Genomic DNA, 14756 nt, shown 5'->3' on the forward strand with positions numbered 1-14756 from the left:
TAGCTTGTGGAGATTAATCCTTGTATGGCATACTATGAACCAAGATGTTACTATACAAGACATTCATGATGGGGTATCTAAAGAGAAGCGTCACCTGCAAGATGCAGATATCCAAAGAAAAAAAACTGTTGAGCATTGTAATTTAAGGCATTGATTGAGGTAGCTATAGAATACAATTGAAGAACTAACTCTATATTAACAGAGAGTATGGGCTAACTAAAGCTGTTCCTGAAAAAACTAGTACCAATAAACCTACCATCTTTTGTCTCCTTAAAAATCTACATATGGCTTGGTCTCCTCTTCCCAGAATCTGTTCTCAAACGCTTTACAGGGTTTGCCCAACCAACTGACCCAGCAGACCCATTTGAGTGTTGAGATGGTTGACTACCCCATCTACCATCCTTTGGGGTTGAACCTGATCCTGGACTTCTTATAGCACAAGGTGGAGAAACAGGACATGCTGATCCACTCCTTCCCTTCCCCAATGTCTTTTCTCTGTCATTTCTTTTCTTCTTGCACACAACCAACTGACCTGGATGAGTGAGCATTGGAGGATTATCCTGCTGAGGTTGCTCACGTGCACTGCTGCTGCCACTTCCAGTTTTTGACTCCTTCAAATGACCTTTGAACCTGCTGCTTTCGCCATTAGAAGCTGCCAACTTCTGTGAAGGGATTGGATCGGTTTCCACATCATTGGTCGCTCTGTGCCTTTTGCTGGGGCCAACTGTCACTTGCCTTGGAGATGCGGTGGTACCGGCAGGAATTTGGCTGGAGAAAGAAATTGCACTTCTTGCTTCTCCAAAATCTGTATTTGGGAACGCAATTTTCAGGATATCAAAGAATAGATCATGAACCTTCCTTGCTTCAGATCTCACCTGCAAATAATGATCATTCAGAACTTTTTAACAGTTACAAAAATGGAGATCGTATGAACAATCGGAAAATCAGAGCTGCTACACACATATATATATATATATATATATAGTATATATATACATAAATTTTCCAAATACTGTTTAGTCAGATTTTGTTTCCTTCACTTTGTATAATTAACACGGATAAGAAATCTCACCTCATATGAATATCCGTAGAAATGCATTGAACCCCTCAACATAAACTGTACATCAAACACGAGCTCCATTACTCCGGTGTAATCCATTCTATCAATCCGCTGGTCAATCTTCCGTAAATCCAACAGACTACTCCCAGATCCACCCGCATACCCAGAATTCTCAATCCTCTTCCATAAATCTGTTAGCAAAGGTACAATCTGATGGCCTTCCTTGTCTATTTTCCTTTGGAGCTTGCTAATTACATTCTTGCACTGCATGTGAACAAGTTGTGAGGTCATATATTTTACATTAGAAACCTACAAGAAAAATCTCCAACATGGTTTATTTAACGAGTTTAGATGAAGTTCACATAGCCAACAGAAAATTAAATTAATATTTTATTCTAATTAAGCTTCAGATTAATAATGGTTCCCTCTTGCAGTCCGTGTAACATGCAGTGAAGTATGAAAAACAAACAACCATGGCAGGAAATAAGTCAACATTAGTCGCATAATGACATACTCCTCTTTGGATTATCTCAGTCGTCCTAGTGCCATGAACTGAAGATCCATTTGAATTTAGAGGCTTCCCCTCCCAACTTTCTCTAGGGTGTTCACCATCATCAGAAGGACCAGATGAGCAATTCAAACGATTAGACTGAGGTGACCCATGTAATTTGGATGTATTAGCTGCTTTCCTTGAAGGTAACTTTTGCTTGTTTTTTAATGATGTTGCATTCTTATCATGCTTGCCGGCATTGTTGTCTACAAATGATTTTGATTCCGTATCAATCCTTGTTTGCATTTGATATTTATAGTCTGCCAAAAGAGATGATTCTCCCCGTTGAAGAGATTTCATCTCACTGCCAGACTTGTCCTCAAGCCTTTCCACAGCTTGGCGGGGACGAACACGAAGACTACGCTTGCGCTTAATCTTGGGTTTCTGCAAAACTTGTTCATCTTCCCCCTCATCTCGTTCATGAATCCAACTTCCTGATTGTTGATGATCAATGTGCGAATCACCTGATACTGCAATTTCCCCTTCTTCCAAGTCGTCTCCCTTGCAAAAGTTATCAAAAGATATTTAATCAAAATGAAACATATGACAAAGAAGCCCCAAACAAAATAATAAAATAATCAAAATACAAAAGAAAGTCCACGTACCATAATTTTTGAAATGGAGCTTGGCCTGGCATCCAATGCGGAGAGAGAACCAAATTTCTGAGCAGAAACTGAAGGTGAAACTGTTTGCACCAATCTTTGATTGTCAGAGGATGATCCTGAGGAACCAGCCTCTTCAGCCACATGATTATGCCTAGCATTTTCTGAAGAACGAGCAATTTCATATCCAGCATCAGAAGTTAAACCATCCTCTTCCAATTGATGCCCATCAGCCCCACTATAAACATCATCTTCAAACTCTCCAATTTCCCCTTCTTCTTGTGCAGAATACTCATTTCTGTCTTCAGAGCTTGCTTCAGAATATTCTCCATTTTCATCTTCCAACTCTTTATAATTAGGATGTTTTTTTCCCTTGGGCCGTCCCCTTCTCCTTTCTGAGCCCACCTCACTGTCCACGCCAACACTACCACCCAATAAAATGTTCTTTGATGGTCTTTTAGACAAAGAAGCAATAGCAGCATTCACTTCTCTTGTATTGGCTCGAAGCCACTGAGGCACCTCATCATGTTGCATCATCTCCTCAGGCCAATCCAGTTCTTCATCCATTTGATCAAACAACTCCACTTCCTCATCACTCCTGGCAATCATGCGATTTACCTCCTGAAGAGAAGGAACATTGTGGACATTTTCTTGATACCTTTCTTCATCATGTAACAATGTCTCTAAAGTCAAACGCCTCTCTTCATGTGTTGTCCTTTGATCAAAACGTCCAGCATTGATAACCTCATCGGCCATATCTATCTTGTATTGTTGAATATTGTTCCTTATGAGGCTCTCAACTGATCCTATATAGCGATCCTTACCCACAAATTCATCCTCCATATCGACAGTGCCTCCACTTCTCAGTTCATCCTCCTTCTGATGGCTAGAGATTTTGTCAACAACAGCCTCCATGTAGATAACTCTGACTTCTCTTTTCTGTCCAATACGATGAGCTCTGGCCACAGCCTGCTCCTCATTTTTCGGGTTAGGATCAGGATCATAAATAACAACTGTGTCAGCAGACTGAAGGTTAAGGCCTCTCCCAGCAGCTCGAATGCTAAGCAAGAAGATGAAACAGTCTGAATCAGGGCTATTAAAGTCCATTATAGCTGATTCACGGTCATCCAAATTAGTAGTCCCATCAATTCTTCTATACACAAACCTTCGCAGATTCAAGTAATCTTCCAATATGTCTAGAAGTTTTGTCATGGTACTGAACAGCAAAACTCGATGACCAGTTCTTTGAAGCTTTATAAGGATCCTATCCAGGATCCACAATTTCCCACAAGATTTTACAATTAAATTTGTAGATAAGTCATTAAATAATGGGTAATTAAGACATGGATGATTACAAGTTTTCCGCAACTCCATGCATCTGTTATTTAAAGTCTTGTACTCTTTTGCCTGGTAGAGTGGATTCTTTTGAATCTTAGATTCCTCACCCTCGGGATCAAGTCGAAGGGTACCCGTTGATTTGACCCAGTCATAAATGGCACTCTGCACAGCTGACATCTTACACCGTAAAACTATAGAGACCTACAATGCAGCACAGAGATTAGGATTGTAACACCAAATAAAGAGTAAAAGGTCAGGGAAGAGTCCAAATCAAACCTTTGGTGGTAGTGAACCCTCAACTTCTTCAACACGACGCCTGAGCATGAAAGGCTCAAGAATTTGATGAAGTCGATGGATAATGATAACTTTTTTTTCAGTCTCAAGCCAGTCATCTTCTGTATTTTGAGTGGAACCTTCCTTTTGAAATGGCTTTGAGAACCAATCATTAAAGGCTTTCTTGTTGTCAAAAACCTCTGGAAGAAGTAAATTTAAAAGCGACCACAGTTCTTTCAAATCATTCTGCAGAGAAATTTACATAATTAAATTTTTTTATCAAGATTTGTAATGCAGCATGTATCTAAATGATTTATCAATTGATGATCATTAAAGACATCTAAATGAAGTTAACATATAGAACATGAGTCAATATAATAACATGTATTTATTGAAGCAAGACATGAATTATTAGTAAGAGGACATTGACTAAATTCCAGCAACAACAAAATGACCATGGCTAGAATAATGACGTATACTTGACCAAATTCCAGCAACAACAAAATGACCATGGCTAGAATAATGACATATACTTGACCAAAGGTTGTGGATACAACACAAGGTACCCAAGTCAAGATTTCAGCTGTTACCAAATTAACAACATTCAAGTTTTGATCCAAAAAAAAAAAAGTCTTGATAAGGTGCTACTAGACCCAAACCCCAGCTTGGCAAGACAAGGATTTGTCATCTGTTAGATCTGAATCTAGCCTCATCAGGTAATTTGGCTCCTCTTGAAAAGGAATTTACCAATTAAAGCCATTCATATAAACATATAACAAAAAACGTATCTCAAAATAGTCTAAGCAAAGGTTAAGAGCTGTGAAAAACTCTTAATTCATGGCAGAGGCCAGTTAAATGACCCAACAGTATTCACCAAGCAACAGCTTATAAGTGCCTTTGCCATCATAAATATTTTAAATTGTTAAAAGAACGTATAAAATTCTGCTACTGACAAACACTACTCCTAAAAGTTTAAACTGATAGGTAAAAAAGCATATGAATAATTTTATCATCTTTTAACACTCCCCCTCACAAAAAAGACCTTAGGTAAATGTCAACTCCAACTTGTGCTGAAATTTTATTTAGAAGAATGGAGTGGCCGAAGTCTGAACTTATGACCAATTGGCCATAAAGGATATAATACATGTTCCAAGGAAAGAGACTTCCCAAAGCTAAAGCTATTAGTTGAAGGCACATGAATGTTTTAACATCCCCAATAATTACGAAGGGCAGAACAAGCTTGTACAACAAATGTGCAAACTTCAAGAATCGTGAAATTTGCTTGAATTGGGTCATAATAGACATTATGAGTACACAGGAAAATTACAGCAACTATGCATTTGTATCATAGCAAATTAGACCTGTAAAGGTGTTCCTGTCAGAAGCAGGCGTCTTTGACAACGATATCTATCAAGATCACGAGCTAGAACTGATTCCCTATCCTTCATTCTCTGTGCTTCATCGATTATTATATACTTCCAGTCAATTTTTGAAAGCCTCGACCGATCATACATGATGAACTCATAAGTAGTCACCAGGACATTAAATTTCATAGCCATAATCTCCTGCTCATATAACATAAGGAAATTCAGCAATGAACATTAAATTACCCATAAATTAATGAGCACTGGCACACTTACTTGTGAATATAACTTTGTCCGGTAATCCTTCCCTCCAGCATAAAAAATGCATGACACAGATGGTAACCAAGTATACAACTCACTCTGCATAGTGGACAAAAGTTTTTGTGATTAGAAGGGACACTTAACAACAACAAAAAATATCACTGAAATGAAAGAGTGGAAAGATCACCTTCCAGTTAACCATAACAGCATTTGGGACTATTATAAGATGTGGGCCATAATTTCCTTTAAACTCCATCAAATAGGCAATTAATGCCATAACCTGGACAGAGAAAAACTACTTGTTTTCAAGAGGTTCATATAACCATCACAGCAAATATCATGAAAATAAAAGGAGTATTCTTTATACATCAACTTCACATAATGCAACAAACTTGAATATGAATTGTAAAATCCCTCATCTTGAAAGAACATCAGAGATTTTGTTCAGGTTTTAATACCACAGGAAATCATAATACTAACCTGCACAGTTTTTCCAAGACCCATCTCATCTGCCAAAATTCCATTTAATTTGTTGTTATACAAGGAAAGCATCCATTGCAAACCAACCTTCAAAAATAACATGTCAAATACTTAAAAGCTTAGTCCAAAAGAAAATAAGCAATTAGAGACAATTTCAACAAACTTAGCAACCTACCAACTGATAGTCTCTAAGTGTTCCAGCACGCAACATTGATGGTTGACGTACAACCTTCTCACTCACTGCATGAGCAAGGCTGTAATACCTGGTATGTGGCAAAAAATGGTAAGCATCAGGAATCAGATGTATTATTATACAACCAACCAATGTACAAAAATCATAACTTGGATAAACAATATCAAAGAGTTACAATTACAATAAATGTTACAATTAGACAGTTGGCACATTTTGAGATAGCATCAAGCTGTAAAAATACACCTGACCTCAAGTTTCATTATGCCAAAAGCACAAAAACTCAAAGTACACAAAAAAAAATGAGTAACACTTACTTGTTGACAGAGGAACTGTCCTTAGGGGCGTTCATCTCCATAAAACGATTTCTAATCATCACTTCTTCTCCAGCACAAGCTGCTGCGGCTCTGACTTCTTCTTCGGAAAGACCCTTTAGCCATAAAATGTACAATGCGATGAATGATTAATAGAGCACTTAAAACAATATGAAAAGTACATTAAAATACATAAAAAAACAGACACCACAAACTAATTGTACAAACTAAAGAAACACAGGAACACAAAAATAAAGGTTCTCCCAGGCCACTGGATTTTATTTTATTTTAATGAGAGGAGATTGATGAACCATGCCTGCAATCGTGCAGCAGCTGCAGCAGCTTTGGCAGCCTCCTCCACTTCCTGTTGATTCTTAGCAGTTGTTATCTTACTTCCTAATTTATGGAGATACTCTTCAGTCTGGGTTAAAAAAGTTGAGAGGACAGCATATCTCTCCGCAGCATCCCCTTGGATGTTAGTCTGCTGCTCCAGCAACATCTCCCTATATCTGTCAACATCATTGTTTTTCAAGGCTTCCATCCTTTTATTTCTGTCATCATCCTTACGTTTTGAGAACTCTTTTAACATCCTTTCATGATATTTAGCCACTCCCCTGTTGCGAGCAGTACGGGCATCACGAATGGCCCAATGTGTTTCAAGAAGCTTCTTGCGCCACTGAAATATAGATTTCAGTTGCTTCTCCCTTAAAGCTCTCTGAGATGCCTGAACTTGTCTAGCAAGTTCCATACGCTGACGTTCACACAGTCTAACAAACTTCCGATATGGCCTATCTGGCATTGCCATTATCTCTTGTTGCTGTTGATCAATCTCGTCCCTTAAACGTGCCTGAAGATCTAAAAGACGAAGCTTTTTTCCTTCAATTTGCAACTTTAACACAAGATCTGGCCTAATTCTTTTCCTCTCTAAGTTTACTGCAAGCAAACCTTCAATCTTCCTCAAATTCTCTGTCTTTCTCTTGGTAATGACCTCCATGCCTTCCTCAAACAGAAGTTCTTTCACATCATATGCCAGAGACAAATTGTTGTTGTTGTTGAGCATCATTGATGACCCAAAGGAATCATGTTTCCTGGTGAAGAAAGGAAAATCAAATAGGGGTCCATGGTATTTTCCGGTGGAAGCCATATCCTTTGCTTGGGCAACAGTGCTCGCCTGAGAAGGTTTATTAGGTTGCACTGTATCAGCTACGGAAGACTGGGGAGTAGCAACAGCTTTTCCCTTGTCTAATACTAACTCGTTTCTAACAGACGTTCTGTTAATTCCATGTTGATTTTCCTGATCAGACTTAGCAGAGCATACAACAGACTGCTGCTCTTCCCTTCCAGCAGATTCCTTTATCACAGGAGACGTGGCCTGCATATGAACTGCTGTTACAGGATTGCTCTCATCTCTCATAAAGGCTTCCTTCTTTGAAGAGATCTTTCCACTAATGGATGGCATATGCTGTGAATCTTTGGCATTGGCCTCATTCTGCCTTGGCTGTTCAGCCACAATATTTCCAGCAGATCTCTCTTGATTTTGTGCTCCTCCAGAATGAATTGGCTGCTGCACTTGCAAATCAAGAGGTGGTGGATTGATGGACCGAAGAAGTTCTTGGGGAAGTGCACCTTCTCCTTTCTATAAAAAACAGGAAAAATAAATCAGAGAGCACAATCTTCATTAAATATTATGCAGTTCATTTGCATTTCACAAGGTGTACATAAATAGCACAAAAACACATAAACCAAGCAGCAAACAGAATGAAGGAAAGAAGATATTAAACCTTCAGACGCCGAAATGCTAGTATTTGTGCCTTAAGAACATGAAGCTGTTGTTTGGTGAAACCATTTCTTTGTTGAGGTGTCTGAGATGGCCCCGCTTGAGTTTTGGTGTAATTTCCTGATCCACCTTCATTTGACAAACCTCCACCCTGAGAAGCAGATTGGTTTAATTGCCTGATGTACTGCATTTTTGCAGGTTCTGGACAAGATGATGATGCTTTCGCATTCAGAGGATGATCTGCACCAATGTTCATGTTTGCTGAGGTCTGCTGTGGATGCATTCCATTTCCAGTTAGAACTGATTGCTTCAAAGATCCTTGAGTGTCTCTGCTATGAAGACTGAATTGCTGCACAGTCATGTCACTAGAGGTACTGGCTATACCAGCACTAATTGGTGGGCTCAAATGGTTGGGTGGAGCCATCTGCCTGCCTTTCCCAGAACCTGACTGTGCAGACACATCGCCAGATGAATTAGCACGCGCTGAACTTTCACTTGCCACTGCTGGAGAAGTAACCTGCTGGTTTGAAACGGGGACAGGTGATGACTGTGCACCTGAGTTAGTATCATTTACCTTCGGTTGTTGAACCATCCTTGATTGCATCAATGGAATAAGCTGAGCCATTAACTGAGCATTTGCAGGATGTGACATATCAATATTTTGTTCATGTGCCCATGCCTGCACAGCCCGCAATTGAGCAGACATTGCAATCTGGTTGTTCATAGTGTTTGAGATGTTCTGTTGATTTGCCAGAGCTTGCACAGGTCTTATAATGTTTCCAGGTACTATATTTCCAACAGCTGGTCCCTGACTTGAAGGATTTCCTTCACTCTTTCTAGCAGGTGCTAGCTGCTGCCCTTGCTCTACCCGTTTTTCCCCATGATTAAAATGGTCAGATGAATTTCTAGACGATGATGCTTGGGCATGATTTACTGCCTGCATGGACATAAGCTCCTGCATTTTCAGATTTCCCATTCGCATGTCCTGATCCTTTACAGATGAAGAGCCCAGCATTCCCATTTTAGGTTGCTGCATTGCCAAAGCAGACTTTTGTTGTGAAGCCTGCAGGGCATATTGAAAATATGCTGCTTGTGCAGGATTTAGCATTTGCTGCTCAACACCTTGACCCTGGTTGGATCCATGCTGAGCTAGATCAACAAATTTCCGAGACTGTTGAGGCAGTTGCATGGAACTAGATGGGAAATTGTTACTCCCAAATATTCCTTGAAGACCTGCTTGATATGCCAAAAACGCTTCACTCCCTTCAGGTTTTCTAAGCAGCTGCTGTTGAAATGACTGCACATGTACAAGGTTGAGTAAAGGACATTATTCCATAAGACAAATGATAAAAGGTTACCCAAAAAAAGCATAATTGCCATAATAACAATAATACTTGTTGTAAGATCCCAATCTGAATTTCATTGATGTCAAGACACACATGCAGGTACACACTTTTCACAGTATAGCATATGATGAATTAGTTCCCAACACCCCACTTTTAACTTCATATCTAAAAAGGTGTGATGGAAATTTCATGGAGATTTATGCAGGCTGCTATTAACATGAATTACAGCAAAAACAACTTTGACCTATACACAGAAGTAACTATCATGAAATTAAAAATGAAACCATACTTTAAGTTATCACATATTCTGAAGTACCATTACCATAAATCATAAAGAAAATCAGTCATGTATTAATGATCATGCAATTTTGAGAAAGATGATGATACATCGATGATTTTTCCATTAAGACTGCATTTCATAAAAAATTATAACTCGACAAGATGCAGATGATACCAATTATTTAGCCTTCCTCTTTTGATAATATAGACGTAAGTACCAGAACAGAGAGACAGTAAGAACAGTTAATACAAATTGAAAATAAGCAGAAGTTGACGAAATAAAACTTGCTAGTTGCAACTATAGTTTATGTAGTTACAATACGCAATTAATCATTTCTTTACAGTTACGGCATTTACTCAACAGTTAAAGAGACTGGGAGAATTCATAATCCAGTATGTAGAAGATGACAAAACAACACCTTTTAGCTAGTTGCGACTGTAGATTATTTATTTACAATCCATAATTAATCAATGTCTTTAAACTTATATCGTTTACTCAACACATAAAGAAAGACTACAGGGAGAATTCGTAATCCACAGTAAATCAATATGCATAAATCTACAATAGCACCTGAAGATAATTAGAAAGTCCAAAGGAGTTCATTAGCCAGAAGATAAATCCCAAGTTTTATTGATGCTTCATTATCAATCATCATCAACACCTTTTAGCAAGTTAACACTGAAGCTTGTATAGTTAAAATTCATTATTAATCAGACATGTATAATGACAGAAGAAACAGATCAGAGAGGCAGCGAAACAGTTAATACAAATTGACAATACACAGAAGTTAATACAGAACCTTTTAACAAGTTGCAACTGTAGCTTGTTTGGTTACAATCCACAATTAATCAACGTCTTAACACTCAAACCATTTACTCAACACATAAAGAAAGACCAAAGGGAGAATTCATAATCCAACGGAGTAATTCATCGTTCATAAATTTCAATAATAGCACCTGAAGAGAGTTCGAAAGTCAAAAAATAGTGTTCATTAGACCAGAACATAAACCCTGAGTTCTATTATCATTATGCTTCATTATCAATCATCAGAAACACCTTTTAGCAAGTTGTAACTGTTAAAATCCGTAAATAATAATTGTCATGTACAATTTACTCAAGGACCAGAACGAGGGGAAAATTCATAATCCGGAGTAGTAAATAGTGAATATGAATTTCAACAATAGCACCTGAAAAGAGAATTAGAAAGGCAAAAGAGGGGTCCATAAAACAATAATATAAACCCCAAATTTTATTACCCTGATGATTCAGTATCAATCACCATCAACCTCGAAAAGGAAATACCGTAGCAAAGTGCAGAAAAAAAAAACAGACATGCAGAATAGTCAATGTTTCCTATAATTCAACATCACACACCCAAAAAAAACATAACAAAAAATAAAGGCAAAGACCAATTAGCAAAAAAATTAAAAGTCAACAGACGAGTGCATGCTGGCATAGGATGAAAAGGAAGCTAGATTGGAGTAGACAAACATCAACAGCAGAAAACTGCACCAATCATTTCTCCGGATTCAATGATTCCATCAGTTTCCATATGATGCTCCTTGAATGCCTTGAAAATGAATTGGGGAAGAAAAAGGAAAAAAAAAACACAAACTCAACCAACTAACTAAACCCCAACACCAAGTGCATTAAATGCAAATTCCATCACAACCCATTTTTTCACACTCCCATGTGTTCCAAAATTCGAATTAGCAGCACAAGCAGGTAGTAGACTTCCCATCACTAGTAAAAAACAAACAATTCAACCAAATTTTCACAGAAATTTAGCTAAACCTATCAGAATCCGCACCTGCCTAGAACCTATCTGCTGTTGTTGTTGCTGCTGCTGCAATGACTCCAAGTGTGACGCCGCCGATGACGAAGAAGACGGCGAGGCACCCGCTGACGACGTCGATGCCGCCCGTCCCGCCGGATTCCGGCCCGGCCCACCACCGGGGCCGCCGCCAGATTGCATGCAACCACCCCAGAATTCACCACCTGCAAAAATCACCAAATTCAGATCACACCAACTGATCAAGCAACAAAAATAATTAAAGCTTCAAACTTTGTATAAAACAAAGATACCCAGAAATGGCAGAATCTCAGAATCCCTCCAAATGTGAAGAAAACCACATTTTTCCCTCCGATCCCAACGTTCAAAAAAATCTAATATTCTCTCTCTAGCTGCTGCTACTGACACCCACTTTCTCTCTCTAGAATCCGCAACTTTCGGGCAATTGGGGACAGATCTTTCCCTGCAGAGGACCGAACTTGACGGATTCGGTGATTCCACTGTTTGGGCCACACGCGATGTCGCAATTCACAGTCAAACCCTAAGGAAAAAAATTATTTTTTTTCCAACTTTCATTTTTCTTTTCCATTTTATAAAAAAAAAAAGTTAATTTATTTTTTCCTCAGGTGGGTGACAAACCTTTCTCTTTCTGCCTCTCTGCTTTCTCACTCTCTGCAATTTATATGTCCCAACCCCTACGGTTATATATTTACGGAAACTTGCAATTCACGTTGCCCTCCCTTCTTCTCACAATTACATCCAAAACCTACACTCATCACTCGTAACGCTCTCATTTTTTGTTTTAAAATGTTTCAGAAAATTTCAAAAAATAAAGTTCTGTCACAAACCAAACTTATAAGGCAACGTATGCCAGCAAATTATTCTGTCTGCTTCTTTCAACTTTATTTAGAAAATCAATAATAATAAATTATTATGATTTTTAATATGTGTGGACAAATTTATTTCGAAAAAGAGGAAGATGAAAAAAAAATTAATCAAATCCTTTATCATAAAAATAAATTATATATATAAGATACTAGAAATATATGAAAATGTAATTATGATTTTTTTGTCTGACAAAATTGTCTTAAAAAATTTTAAAGGTTTTGGAGCATTCTTCTCAATTTCATATCTTTGTGCACTTTTCTATTTTCTATGATTTCTATTACAGAATTTTTTTTCTTTTTTTCTCTTACTTTGTAGATAACTCTTACTTATAGCTATTTTTCGAATTGATATTAATGGAAATATATATATATAATTAATTTTGAAATTTATGTTGTTATAGTTATTATATTCATAAGTTTATCTTTTTTTTTTAGTATTAAATTTTTAATAATGTAAGTTTTTTACTTTTTCAATAAAATATATAATAAATATTTAAGTATATATATATATATATATATATATATATATATATTATTCAACTAGACATAAATTTTATATTCATTTAGCATGATAAATGACCTTTTATATAAATAAAAATAAGTGTAAAAATTGAAACTCGTACTTATCTTTCTTAGTTGGCCTCTTTATTTTTAATTAAAATAATTGTATAATGCATATGAGTGTCTACTTTTATAAGATACAGTTAAAATTAAATCACTCTTTAATAATCGTTTGATTTTAGCACTAACAAACACACCCATTAGAGTTCTCTATAACACAGGATAAAATTTTTTAAAAAAATTCAAGATTTTACATTAAAAACTTAATTACAAATAATACTAATAGATATTTTATCCAATATCATAATAGCATAAAAAAACTAATGAAAAGTGTAATATAAAATATATTTTTATTTAAGTATGTTTTTACTTTTGAAATATGTTTAGATTTTACTTCGATTCTTAGCAAAATGAAAAATTAAAGAATTCTTACCTTTTATTCTCAAAAATCATTTTGTTCCATCTCTGAAAAATGGTTCTTCGTTCAAAACCTTCTATGAATCTTTCATATTGGGTAATATATCAACTTAAGAGGCTAAATGTAATGATAATGGTAAAATAAAAAAAATATATAACCAAAAAAACAGTATAAATTGTATTAAAAAACGAAAGAAAAATAATAACATATTTCAATATATATACTTTTTAACATGTAATTTTCATAGAGTTACAAATATAGGATTCGGATTCAAGATTTAAATTAGAAAAAAAAAATCAGTCAATTCACGTTTTGATTATATTTACTAGAAGATGTATGCATATTAATATCGTATATAATTTTAAAACATGTTCTTTTAAAACGAAAATGCACATTGAGAGAAATATATAATTCTTTTAAAATTATTCATTATAAACTAATTTAGATTGTTAAGAAAGTAAAGTATATGAACATTTATTAGTATAATACTTAATTGACAAAAGATATAATTATTAACTATATGGTGGGGCATTCAAGTTGAGGAAATTATCACTTTTAATAAGGAAGATTGAAATTAAAAAAAAAAATCATATTTTCTTATAACTTTTTTCCGATAAAACCATTATTGTTTTAAGAAACATCAAATTGAGTTTTTGTTTTGTTGCATACAAGTAAATTAAAATTCATTGGAATAAAATTTTCAGATATAATAAATTTTCGATCATGTATTCCTGAATTGACAGTTTTATTTAAAACATTGTGGAATGTTAAATGTGAGTAAGTACTTCTTTTAATAGAGATTTCAACGTTTATTCATGTTCACATATTTATTAAAAGTAATGTATAATGTAATTATGGAACGTTTGTTTGTACTTCACATGTTCATTTATAATTACATTAAATTTATATGATTTTGAAAGAAATTATTCTTTATTTAGCCACAAAATTAATTATTAGCCTTTCATTTGAACATTTACTACTTTCGATTTTACTTTTTAAGGAAATTTACCTCCACTTCTTTAAATTATTAACTCAACACTAAAATCTAATAATTTTCTTGTATATTTTTAGAGCTAAATTTGATCTTCAAATCAAATTCACCATATGTAAGTATTAAAAATTAAACATAAATATATTTTAAGTTGAAAAAAATTAACTCTTTTCGATTTTTGCCCCTTTTCGCAATATTTTATCATTAAATATAAATAATTTAGGGCTATAAATAAAATAATTAAGACAATCAGGATAAAAATAATATTTAAC

General features: G+C 35.7%; 1 protein-coding gene across 1 annotated transcript; it reads right to left on the bottom strand.

Annotated features, from left to right (window-relative positions):
* LOC108328914 (ATP-dependent helicase BRM) lies at nucleotides 1-12320 on the bottom strand. The gene is made up of 15 exons (XM_017562818.2): nucleotides 11921-12320; nucleotides 11646-11833; nucleotides 8214-9506; nucleotides 6749-8068; nucleotides 6436-6548; nucleotides 6104-6191; nucleotides 5929-6015; nucleotides 5636-5728; nucleotides 5464-5547; nucleotides 5185-5388; nucleotides 3827-4069; nucleotides 2216-3751; nucleotides 1575-2111; nucleotides 1073-1324; nucleotides 1-875 (listed from the first exon to the last, which is right to left on the bottom strand). Exons 2-15 carry the CDS (start codon nucleotides 11808-11810, stop codon nucleotides 279-281), a joined length of 6612 nt encoding a protein of 2203 aa, XP_017418307.1. The 5' UTR covers nucleotides 11811-11833; nucleotides 11921-12320; the 3' UTR covers nucleotides 1-278.
* Nucleotides 12321-14756: the final 2436 nt, after the last annotated feature.

The sequence above is a fragment of the Vigna angularis genome, chromosome 2 (genome assembly GCF_016808095.1).
Source record: "Vigna angularis cultivar LongXiaoDou No.4 chromosome 2, ASM1680809v1, whole genome shotgun sequence".
Classification (NCBI taxonomy): domain Eukaryota; kingdom Viridiplantae; phylum Streptophyta; class Magnoliopsida; order Fabales; family Fabaceae; genus Vigna; species Vigna angularis.